General features: G+C 39.1%; 1 protein-coding gene across 1 annotated transcript in view; it reads left to right on the plus strand.

Annotated features, from left to right (window-relative positions):
* The window catches only part of ABCA2 (ATP binding cassette subfamily A member 2), a gene marked incomplete in the record, with an annotated part of 2,505,641 nt that overhangs the window by 1,994,837 nt on the left and 497,239 nt on the right, over nucleotides 1-13,565 (plus strand). Inside the window, 1 exon segment of the mRNA XM_044058216.1 lies at nucleotides 8,604-8,709. Coding sequence (XP_043914151.1) covers nucleotides 8,604-8,709 — 106 coding nt within the window.

A 13,565-nucleotide genomic window follows, 5' to 3' on the forward strand; every position in this document is an offset into this window, starting at 1 on the left:
AGTGTTTCGTTAGGTGTTGTTTTTTCTGAGTGCCTTTGGGCTTGCCGAGGCATAGCTTTGCTAATGCACAATCTAGGTGATCTTTGTTGTTTGAGAAGATTGCTTTTAAGTGCCTCAGCATACATTAGTCTACATGTGTGTTGTGTGATATGTGAGGTGGGTGTTGTGTTCGACAACCTAATGTGCCCTTGTATGCGAGAGTTTACCGTCCAGTGTCTTTATAAGTACACCTCTCACATACTGTGTCTCTTTCTTTAAGGATTAAGTAGTTGTTGATAAACATGAGTCTATTGCTACATTGTTTCAAGATGTCCATATCCACCAAGGTGGCTACAGAGAACTTCACCTACTATATGATGACAATAATAAGAGTTATAGACTTCTTTTACTTCAGAAAAATGAATATTAATGCACATTCTCTTATTCTATCAATGTTTTAAATTAATACTACTAATATTTTAAAAGTTTCCCCTGATTACCCTGATTGTTTCTGGATTTCTCTGTGATTATATTGAGATTTGTTCCTGATTTTTTTTTTGAAAGCTTTGCTGATATTGAATAACTTCTGTCGGGGATCAAATGGTCCTGTTTCAGGCTGAGTGTTAGGCATGCTGGTATGTTATTTGGTCCCACTGATGTAGTCTTTTTCTCAATAGTGGAATGACTGGTTTTGCTGGGAAAAAGCTGTCTTTCCAGTGATTCAGGACCACTTTGATCTGCTAAATAAACAGGCCACAGTTGCCTGGGGTGGGGAGGGTCGTAATCCTAATTACACTGACATCCTTTGAAAATTTAGCAAATAATTTGATATTTAATAAGATAAACCGTGTAAGGAAAAAGTAGGTGGTCAATAAATACATTGTACACTAATAGTGAGAAACTACAGGATATTGACCAAAACCTCACAGCAATGATCAGACTAGAATCAACAGTGTAACATTAGGTTAAGGTCACAGTGTGAAAGCTAGATTAAGAGATAAAAGAAAAAGGGAAGAAAAAAAGAGTCAAAAATGGACTCAATACTTCTATATCTTCATTTGAAACACCAGCATGCCTTTATAGTACAGAACATCACTTATCAAAGACACCAATAAGAAGTTAGGTAATAATAACACTAATTGTTTGTGTCTTTCGGCTTTTCCCGGTTAGGAGTCGCCACAGCGGAACTCCGGTCCGCTAATGATTGGCAGTTGATTTTTACGTACCGGCTTGTCAGGCCTGACGCACAACCTTCAACGAAGGTACTCCCATTCTCCATGCAGAAGACGCTCTAGCTGAGACTCGAACTGGACAGCGTCTTACTATGAGGCGACAACGCTACCGCAGCACCACCAGCACGGGTTAACACTAATAAGTTGGCCAAAAAGGCTACGTCACTGAGGCCAGAGAACATACCGGGCTGCCTAATGGTCAGCCACAGACATGACTTATCTGATCCCCTAGACAAGTTATTCAATATCAGCATAGTTCTCAACCAATCAGGGAAACTTTTAAAATATTAGTACTATTAACATGAGACATTGACAGTCAAAATCAGAGATGTACCCGATAATCAGGAACAATTGAGAGGAATGTATCAGCATCAAAACAGCCTTTCTGCCAGATGAATGGAGGGCAGCAACAGTCATTCCTTGCACAAAGATGGGGCTTCAGTGGGCCAAGGTAATTATAGACCCATAAGCCTGACCGTCTCATCTGTGAAGCTATGGAATGGATCATTATGGAATTAATATACAAGGATATAGGTAACCTACATAAACTCCTCCCAGCCCAGCTGAGATTTGTCAAGGGCAGGCCCTGTATATTTAACCTGGTCAACTTCTTCAAAAAAGTAACCGAAGCAATGAATGAAGACTAAACACTTCACTCTGCATATCTAGACCTTGCAAAGCATTCAACACCATCCCAAATTCAGGTATTGATAAACTCTCCCAAATAAATCTCAATCCCTATGTACTTCATTGGATAGTAAACTGGCTCACAAATAAAATCCAGGAAGTTAGGGTGGGTGGCTGTACCTTGTCCAAAAAAAAAATGTCACAAGCAATGACTGACCAGGATTGCAGATGACTGCAAATTTGATGCCATCATAAACTCCCTAAAGGGCACCAAGATCCTTCAGGAGGGGATGTTCAAAACAAGTAGCTATTGTCTAAACCGTGCGCCAGAATTAAATGCCAAAAAGCATGTAGTTATATCCTTCAGCATACGTGACTCCCCTTGTAACTATCACGTAGTCAATACACCCCTGAAAATTGATCTTTTAGTTAGGGATCTTGGAACATGTCTTGACAATGAACTGCCCTTTGATAACCATTTATCCACTGTTGTAATGAAGTCTCTTTTCATTGCACAGCTTATATGTTAAAGTATTGCATCCAGATGCAGGAATGTAATTGTTCAGCTGTACTCCGCAGTCAGTAGGCCGATTATTGAGTATAATGCCCATTGTAGTATGTACTTGTCCAAATACTGGTCAGAACTGGAATAACCAACCACTATGCTTTCTCAATGAAAAAAAAATATCAAGGGACTAAATCATAAAAACTGTACAGTCCATCCTCTTCTCAGCCTTATACGGGCTACGAGGTGGCCTCTGCCTTGCAGTCTCACAATTCAAATAGACTTAGCATTAAAACTCGCATTTCTTGAAAGAGCATTGAAACCCACATTCAAAGAAAATACATTTTGCCAGTGACAGGTAAAGATTAGCTTTGGGCTGTTTTCAAATCACAGGCCCCTTGCATACGAAACATACACATGCTCTTTGATACACCTTCCTGATTGTATTAAATTATATTCCTTGTACGATGTAGTATAGTTTTAGAGGGCGTTTTAAATTTATTGTTTTGAACATTTTCCCAGTAAACAGTGAATCAAAATGCATGCACCAAGAATGACAAAACTGCCCAATTCAGAACATTTCCATCATAAAAGTCTACTCAAACTTCTACAGTCCACCAGTATCAGTAAATATGCACAATCTCTGAAGAAGTAAAAGTATTCTAAATAATTCCACATTAAAGAGATATGTAACTAATGAAGAGGTTGCTGCTAGCAAACAACTTTATATTTCATTGTTTCATCTACAAATAAACTGCCTGTTGTCCTTGAGGAATAAATTGCCTGTGTTACACTAAAAAATGATAAGGTAGTAATACTGCGATAGGGAATGGATAGCAAACTGATAACAGGTTCATAGTTACTAGGTATTGTTGCCAAAAAGGACTGCAGCATCCACCCCCTTTGCAACACAGTACAGTATCAGCTATGTATCTTCCTACTGTGGGAGTACAACCCACAGCCTTCTGCATCAAAAGTAAGTACACTACCTGTTGTGCTGTTAACAATGCAAGCAGACTTATCATAAGTAGCACTAAACTTTTGCTCCCCTGCAACTCTCAGCTCCTTGTAAAATCTGCTTGACACTCAGCTGTATCTCTGAACTTTGCAGCACAAGAAATCTGGAAAAAGCCAAAATGTATTGGGTTGGACCAGTTTTGTGTGAAAGCCTGTGTTGTTGTCACACTAAATAAATATACCTCTTACAATTATCATTTCCAGGAGCATGAGGCCCATGGTCCAGCAGGGAACACAGATTTTATGATTCAACGTCACATGCTCCACTTAAAGAAATCCCAATCCCTCCGAGTTACACGCTCTAGGGACCTAGACCTTGTCACCACAATAAACAGAACATGCTGGAGGGATTAGATTCCTGTCCCAGAGACTTCCCATACTCTGGAACAAACTACCTATCTATATCAAACAAAGCTCCTCATTAGCACTCTTCAAGAAAAATCTTGATGATTGGATGGGAAATAGGAAATTCACCCCGGGGATCACCTCTGTGGCTCTGCTCAACAGGGGCACAGAAGAATAATTTTCTTGGGTGGCAAAAGCCAGGGTACCTTTTTGGCTAGGCTTGTATAGGCCCCAGGGCCGATAGCCTAGTACCTACCTATGAACCTATGCATGTAGAGCTTCAGCAGACCCTATTCTGTCAGACATATTACACATTCACAAGTCCAATAGTATCATATACACCTGCTCAAGGTGTCTCGATCTCCTGTGCAAAATAAGTAGAATATGTTGGAGAGAGAGGTTTGTATCACAGAGAATACCACTTGTATGAAACCATCTCTCACTCCACATAAAGCAAAGTACTTCTCTTACTCTTTTCAAAAATAATTTGTACAAATGGATGGGTAACTACAAATTCACCCCAGTTTAGCACCCCTGCCCCTCGTGGATAGGAGAAACATACACATATCTTTGTTGTGCCTATCTCTGGGTTACTTATATGCAAAATATAAGGGCTATAAACTACCATGGGAATGTAAGGCTGAGCTTCATAAGATCCTCACAGGTCAATAGCCTAGTAAATACCTATGAACCTATAATAAGTAAGTAAAACAGGCTGCAATATGAAAAGCAGCTGTAACTATGCATAGCAGAACAGTGGCATCTGGAATTACAGCATTATAGTGTGGAGTCTGCATGTCCTCCCCGCGGTCTAGTGGTGTTTGAAAGACATGCATGAATGGGCGTGCCTTCGTTGAAGGTTGGTCGTCGGGCTGGCATCTCGGCACCGTAAAAATCTACTGGCAATCATTAGTGGACCAGAGTTCCACTGTGGCGATCCTTAACCAGTAAAAGCCGAAAGAAAGAAGAAGTAGCCTGCACTTTCTGATTCGACAGAAAATACTAAACCTAGATATTCCTTCCTGTCGGATCAAAAACTTAAGGAGGAACACTATCTATGAGAAGTTACTAATGAGCAGCAAGCCAAGCAGTGCATAGTAGACAGCTCAAAGTGAGCAGCATAGCTACTGGGCAGGAGAAGCCATCTTACTTTAGCCACTTGTTCACCCTTATAATATGCTATGCACAGTAATGTAAATACAGCTGGAATGAATCTTACAACTTTAAACCTGCAGCAAATGAACTTAAGTTAAAGGTGTATGATATGTTGCATGATTCATATTAAAAAATTCACCTTCAGACACACATAATTAAGAACAAACAGTAAGCAGTTCCCTGAAAAATACAAGTTCTTCAAAAAAAATAAAAAATTAAACACGTGAATTACATGAAATGAATGGCTGAGAAATACATCAAGCAGATAACAGTTGCACAGTATGCAGCTAGTAGACCAGTTACTAAAGGCACTTAAATGTAATCTTACAAAAAAGATACATTCGGCACAGGCCATCAACATGGCCAAACATTCCATTAAACAAAAATAGCAAGATAAAATCGCAAGTATAACTATGTAAAAAAGTAAGTAAATTGGCAATGGCCCAGAGAAAAGATGACAGTGTTGAGTGAACTGTAGTATGAGGAACAAGAGACAGGAAGTTGTGAAAGAGAGAAAAGAAGTCTAAGAGAGGGGGCAGAAGGAGTTAGAAGTCCCAAGGCTCTTTCAAACATCAACATAAATCAATACAAGTCAGAGTGTCTCCAATGGAAGCAGTCAGTGAGGAGCGGTGCAGTAAGGAACACCAGAAAGAAAGGAAACTGTTAGAAGACAGGTAAGAAAATTAGTCTTGAAGAAGAGAAAGGACAACCAAATTATTTCTTGAACACAGTAGATAATTAAAAGGACAAAAAGGCAGTCAAAGCAGTAGTCAAAAAGAGAAGACAGAACCACAGAAGACAGGAAAGGCAGACGAGAGTTATGGTAACAGACAGAAGGGACTAAGGTAAGTTATGCAGCACAGAGAAAGCTTAAGTAGTGAGTTTAACTGATTTCAATGAGGCAAGAAGTACACATCCTTTGGGGGAGAACCATGAAGGGAGTTTCAGAGAAAAACAGGAGAGAGTAAAGACCCCCTTTAAGAAGGAGATGACGACTCTGACCAGATAGAGAACAACTTAGGAAATAAAATTAACTGGCTTGTGTATTACAAGTGTACAAGAGAGAACTATATCGCACCAGCCCATACATAGCTATCAATCTGTTAGCACAAAAAAATCTGGACAAAGACAAAAATAATGAGGGGGTCAAAGCCTCAAAAATAGGGACAAATTTTAAATATTGCTCTTATAAACTTAGAAAATTGCTGGAATAAAAAGTCTTATGTTACTATGCATTTTCTGAGGGACATGAAGTCTGAAACTCAAATGACTTTCATTATTTAGTGAATTCATTCATCATTGATTTGCCACAAAAATCAAGAAAATCACAAATTTTTTGAGGAACAGAGCATAAATATGAGGCAAAAATCTGTACAGCTGAGAGGTATGACTCCATAAATTAGAGCAATGCAAACAACAGAAAGACTGACAAGCTATAACATGACAGGACATGTTCTCATGTAGAACTCAACTTCTTTTTCAAAAGTTGAGTGACTGGCCTTGCTGGGGGACGAGTTCATTGTTTCAATGATTCTGATCTACTCCATAAACAGACCACAGTTAGCAGGGAGTGGGGGCTCAGCCATAATGCTGACCATAAAACACAGCTGCATAACTTATTTCTCAAGTGTGTTCATTCTTGTTGTAAGAAGGTGGCTGTCATTTCAGAGATTTGTGGCTTCTCTGACCGACTCCATGAGCAGACCGCAGTTGACAGGGTAGGGTGCTCATTCCTTATGCTGTTCACCAAAAAGCCCAGCTGCAGAACTTATTTCTAAACAGTGAAGTGATTTTTCTTGTTCTGGGAAACATGCCATTATATTAGTGATTCTGGACCCTTCTGATCCACTCCATAAACAGACCACAGTTTACAGTGGGGTGGGGGGGGGGCTCAACCCCAGTGGTGCTCACTTTAAATAGGCAGCTGCCCAAGGAAATACTTCAGTCTTTTGCATTGCCCTTGTGAACTTGGATGCTTTTCTGTTCTTTTTCTGGTTTTGTACCATTTTGTATTGGGGGAGAGTGGCCCTGCAGACCACCAGGATGTGAACTAATTATGGAGCTAGAGTCCATCACAAGGCCATAGGAAATTAAAGACCACAGGCAGTATTTTACATACATTAAAAGTAATAAAATAATAAGACCCTCAAAGGGACAGTTATCAGGTCTGAAAGAGAAATGAACACACACAAAAAACAGTCTTCTGCTGGCCCACTTTTATTTAGCTGCATGCTTTTTCAGTAACTTCAGTTTAGTTAATCCATAGTAACATTCATTATCAAACTATGTTTCAGAATACTTAAGCTTAACTGGTTAAGCCGTAGAAACATCTGATCATTTATTTTGCTACCCCCCCCCCCAATAAAAATATAAATAAATATTGGGACGACACAAATCACTTATAGGCTGTGATTATAATGATTTAAGGCTTCTCCATTTCCATAATCCAGTTTAGGTATTTCACAACAGAACTGACTGTTAAGAGTTTACCAATGCAGTGTTGTTAAACTCTGTGCTCCACCCGATAAAATCTAAAGCAAAATAGCTCATCTCCTGTATTGTAAGTACTACAGTACCATATGTTTCTGGAGTTATTTTATCATACAGCCAAGTGTACGTGGACAAATAAACAATGACTCAAAGAAAGATATAAAAACAAATGTGTGTGCATACCCATACATACAGAAACACACAGACTCATAGACATACACATAACACACACACACAGCTACACACAGAATTAAGAGATAGACACATGCGCACAAACACAGACTTACAAACAGCACACACACACAAAGCCACAAACAATCATGTGCACAGATCCATAGACACATACAGATTTACAGTTAGATGTACATATTAATTTATTATCTAACCATTTCTACGTGTGTGTGTGAAATCTTCTACTATAAGAGATGTTTTTTCTAAAACCAAAAACACTTAGAAACCAACAAAAACATTGTAAAAATTACAAACCCATACTATAAAAATTTCAAGAGAACAGCACATACAAAAAAACAAACTCAGAGGCCATTTGCCAAGTGTAATAACGCAGTCTGAAGCAAACATTATTGGGAAATAACAGACCTCGCAGGGATGGAAACATACTTTTTCTGTGGTTTCATGACTCGTAACACCCCTGGGTATTCCAAAATTTCCTTTTAATGCCCACCATCTATGGCATTATTGCTTACTTTTAGAAACCCTGTACTTACATGAATTGTATTTTGTGAGGTGGTCATTGCCCCTATATAATATATATCTCTATTTCTCCATGTCAGTCCTTTATTAGGATTAATGAAAAAAGTGGTTTGATGAACCACTTTTATATTTTTATATATTTATTTATTTATTTGCCAGCACATTTTCTCCCATCTTTAAATTATTCGAAGTGCAGTGCTTTCTGGTGTCAGGGTATTGTTTTATTTCACTTTTCTTCCTTGTGATGCAGCTTATTGGGGTAATGGTCATTACATGTCCTGTTTTTGTTAATTGAAAGAAATGTGGTTGTAAACTCTGTCTTCAACAGTATTTGTATGGGTAGGTTGTAGAATGCTTTCCTCGGAGACATACTTACTGCTGTCATTTGTTACTTACCAGTGGGGCTGCTGTCAGTCATGAGATGTCAATTGCTCATTTTTTTCGAATGTAGTCTGTTTTCACCTTCACGATAGACATAATGTGTTAACCGTTGAATATACAAAATGAAATTAGTAAAAAGAAATGTATTTTGATTTTTTTAGGTATGGTGCATTGACATTTGGGAATGTGCAGAAATCTATTCCAACATCCTTTGGGACAAAGGCTCCACCAATGGTGAGAAAGATAGCTGTTCGACGAGCGGCCCAGGTAATTATTGAGAAGTACACTGACATCAGTACATCTAACTATGTAATATAGTATTTAGCACTGAACTTTCACTGCTGGTATAGTATAATTTGATGTGATTAGACTATTGAGCTCCCCTTAACACTGTATATAAGGAGTAGGTCCTTGACACTGAGGGCAAAGTGACTGAAATGCCATTTTATTGAGTTTGTCCACCTGTAAAAGTGGGCCAAGGTAGTTGACATAATTGTTAAGATTTTTGCCTCCCATTCACAAGTTACAAATTTCAGTCCTGGCCACCAGCCAATCCCTATATGGAGTTTGCATGTTCTCCATGTGTCTCTGGGGGGGATATTCCCATCTCCTAAAAACATGCTGAGTATTTCCACCTCAAACTAACCTAAGAATGGAGTTGTGGGGAACCAGGCAGAGGTGTCCTGTTTCCCCTTTGCTATTTGCATTATATTTAGAACTATTGGCAAAGAAAATAAGGGACTCAGAAATTCAAGGATATAATTGGTATGACATTCAGGAAAAGTTAGCTTTATTTGCAGATGACATTATTCTGCACCTGACAGGACCAGAAATGCACATCTCAGTATTGTGGAGCATTCTGAGACAGTTCTAGGTTTTTTCAAGATATAAAATTAATGAAGATAAAACAATGGCTATAGCTGTAAACTATGTACCAAGTCGTTCTGCAATACCCATATTTATGGGGACTCAATAAAATGAAGTATTTAGGAGTATGGATTAAAAAGAATTCTGTTATGGCAGCTAAGGACTTGTGGGAATAGACTGAGCAAAAGGTAATACAAAACTGAGAAACTGGTAGCTCTTGCCTATGGATATGGATAGCAAGATACAAGTAGTAAAAATGTTTTAGTCCTTTTAGTTTCACACACAGGCAGGCATATTTTTATCAACTAGAGTAAACATTGTGGATGGCAGTTAAACAATTGAAGGATTTTATCTGGGAGAGGATGAGGGCAAGATTCAAGTAGGATAAATTGATCCTTCCAAAAGAACAAGGAGGTTTAGGACTACCTGATTTGAAGGAATATTTTAGAACTACATAGTTAAAGCTCTTAGGCATAACAGAAACAGAAAGCTATAATTTAATTTGAAGTGGAAAAGGGTGATGATAAAGTTGGGGAGTAATTCAAGTAAAAAGGAAAGAGTGGGGTTTTGGATGCAGATCTTTAAGGAGAATAGCAACAGTTGTACAGAATATTATATTCGTAAAGTAGCAGAAGGCATTCTAAGAACTAAGCCCACAAGGGAATAGAGAAAGGAGATTCTGCTGATAAGCATGACTTGAATTAGGGCTACAAAGAACAGGTAAGATGGGGCTGGAATTTACTGGAGGAAGGGCAAAGGAAACCAGTGTATTACGAACAAATAATTAGAAAGGGAAAGTAAAGAACCCAAGAAGACAATTGGACTGTATGCTAGATATTGCCATCCCTATCAAGGATTGATATCAGAGTGTAGGCAAAGAGAAAGAGGTAGGGGAATCCTAAATAGAAGACCTGCACTACTTGAGTTTTTAGATGAATCAAGAACAGAAGCTGCTGTTAAAATGGGATAATTAGTAAGGCATATAAAATATTGCACAATAGCTATAGGAATCAGTCGGAGGAGGTCACAAAAGATTCAGAAAAGATATTAAATCAGCAATTCACAAACAATGGGAGGACATATGTATGGCTCCCAAATATGCAACAAAATCTAGAAGAGTTAGGATTTTTGCTAGAAGTGTTTGCATATTTACTTTTATACCCCAAACATACTCCAAAGAATTTTCCTCATGTAGATGGCAAATGTTGGAGGTGTAATGCAAAAGAAAGAGGTACTTGAGAGCATATGTTCTCAGAGTATAATGAGTTGACACACTTTAAACATTCCCTGCAGAAAACTCTGTCAGTAATACTGGGCGAGCAAATGAGTGTAACTCATGAAATTATTTTTTTGACCTGGGATACAGGATTTAAATTACCTATACACAGTAAGGCCTTGTTAAGCTTAATTCTGGTGGCTGCCAAAAAAGCAATTACTGGAAAATGGAATTTAAAGTCTGCACCAACCATACTCGATGTAGTCAATATTGTAACAGAGATAAAAGAACAGGAAGTGGGATGTTTAGAAAAAGGTAGGAGTAAATTACACAGAAAAAATTGGAAATTGTGAGAACAATACATGCAGAGAAATGTTTTTGAGGAGAAATGATGTTTAAGATGATGTTTAAGAGGAGAAATGATGTTTAAGAGACGGCAGGAATTGAGTAATCTATGTAAGGTTTGATTATATTGTATAGAGCAATATATGTGATATATAACATTTGTAAATGTGAACATGTTAATATGGTTTTGATTGCTTTTGCCTGTGTCACAAGTGATAATTCAATAAAGGTGTTTAAAAAAAAAGAATGAAGTTGTTGGCAGTAGCACAGACTCTAGATGTTGCCAGTCAAGGGAAGAGTTGTACAGACCAACTGCTTTGGGCATCAGCTATGTTACACAATATCCTCTAAACAGGAGAACATGGGTCACAGACTATGGACCATGTCAGGGCTAGCCACATGATGGTGTAAAATATAGCTGTATGGAATTAGGTTGTGATGCCTAATGTCGCCAAAAATGGGCATGGGTATTTACCAGTGACCTACACCAGGGACCTGTGGTAACAGTGAGAGGGGTCTACACCATAAAGCCCAGCAGCCATGGGGCCTATAAGCTCCCTGCCAGCCACTGTCCATTTGCCAAGCTTAAGTTACTTGATATAGCTCTGTTGAGTGAAAACTGGAAATAAGAACAGTCACTCTACCATACATGAACTAAGAATTGCTACACTCAGTATAGGTTCACTGACAGGACTGAGCTTGAAAGTGGATGACATGATGATAAGGAGGAGGCTGGACATCCTATATATCCAGTTGACAAAATATAAGGGCAGAGTCACAAAACCACTTGGTCTACTCAGGGGGATGACAGAGTAGAAATGGTATCAGAATTGTGGTGAGGGAGAGACTTCTGAAGACACTGAGGGATGTTATTGGAATTAGTGACATACTCAAGGCAGTCGTACTCCACTGTGTAAGGACTGGGAAGTATTCATAATCTCAGCATAGTCCCCAAAGCAGGATTGTGATAGTGAGAAAACAGTGCATTCAGGCAGCATTTGCTGGACCTACTGGATAAAGCAGGACAGCAATGGAGGATCTGAATGTATAGATTGTGACAGACAGAACAGGATATGAGGACTTCCTGGGTTCACATGGGTGGGGCAACAGGAATAAAGAAGGAGAGGTCATCCTAGCCTTATATTTGGAAAATGGTTTTGTAGCTAACACATGTTTCAACAAGAGAGACAGTCAGAAGATCACATGCAAGAGTGGCTAAAATGCAACCCAAGTGGACTTCATCTACATAAGGAAAGGACATTGGTGTTCAGCTAGTAATTGCAAAGTAATCCCCAGTGAAACAGCTGGCCCACAGCATAAACCACCAGTTGCCACAATCAGCTACAAACAATGGTAAATTGTAAGAGAAGGCTCTAACGTCAAAAGAGATTAGTTCAAATGGAAGTTGACATGAGAGAAAAAACAAGCATTCAAGGAAATATCTGTGTCTAGCACCTCAGAAAGAAGAGGAAATGGATGGAGTTGAAGAAGAATGGCAGCACCACAGGATAGCATGTGTGGGGACTATAGAGCAGATATGTGACCAAGCCAGCAATGAAAATAAGGTGCATAAGGAAAGCTTGTGGTAGAATACAGAAGTCCGGGAAGTCAATAAAAGAAAGAGAGAAGGAAGGAGTGCAGGAAAAAAATGGGAGATAGAAATGATGAACCAGTTTAAGAAGGGATACTGACTGGCTAACAAAGAGGCCAAGAAAGCAGTTGCAGTAGCAAAGTACATTGTATTAGAGGCAATCTAAGAGCTTTGGGAAAAGTGACTCAGTACATTTCACAAAGAAACTCTAATCAAGTTACAAAGCAAAGAGCGTAAGAAGGTAGTCATCAGACACCCTTCATAAGGGATGCCAGGAACAACCTACTCACCAGTCCACAGGACAGCAAAGACAGAAGGAAGGAATACGTCCAGCAGCTTCTGAATAAAGAAAAACGTAGAGAAGATGTTCTTCCCCAAACATAGTCTACGATGTAAGAAGAAGAGGCACCCTCCCTAAAAGCAATAAGAACAATGCTAAGAAAAATGAAGTCAGGGAAATCAGCAGGCCCAGATGAGGTCATGGCACATGCAGTTAAGATGTTGGGTGAGTGAGGAGAGAAATGTCTCTTGAGGATTCTCATAGCAGTAAAGAGAGAAAGGCATATCCCAGATGACTGGAGAGTAAGCATGCTAGTGTCAGTGTCCAGCAACAAAGGGCACATTCCCAATTGTGAGCAATATAGAGGAATCAAACTCATGTCACACTACATGCAAGCTTTGAAGAGGGTGATTGCTAGGCAGCTACTCAGAGTAATAGATATTAAGATGGAAGATGAGGAGTTTGGATTCAGATCAGGATATAGCATAACCAACCCGATGTCTGCAGTGACACAGATAATTGAGAAGAAGCTACAGATGAGGAAAGAGTCCAACTGAGCATTCTGGGACTTGGAGAAAGCATATGACAAGATCCCAAGAAAGCTGATTTGGGCAGTCCTGGAATTGTTTGAAGTCTAACAAAACTGGTAGAATTAGTGCAGGCTATGTGTACAAGGACCCAATGACACAAGTATAAACAGTGTTTGAAGTAACAGAGTGCCTCCCAGTGGGAGTAGGTGTGCATCAGGGTTCAGCAGTGAGACTGCTACTGTTCATACTGGGGATGGACAATTAGCAAACAGGTTGGAGAGGACAGATCAACAA

The sequence above is a fragment of the Protopterus annectens genome, chromosome 16.part0 (assembly GCF_019279795.1).
Source record: "Protopterus annectens isolate FY-2018-M chromosome 16.part0, PAN1.0, whole genome shotgun sequence".
Classification (NCBI taxonomy): Eukaryota; Metazoa; Chordata; order Ceratodontiformes; family Protopteridae; genus Protopterus; species Protopterus annectens.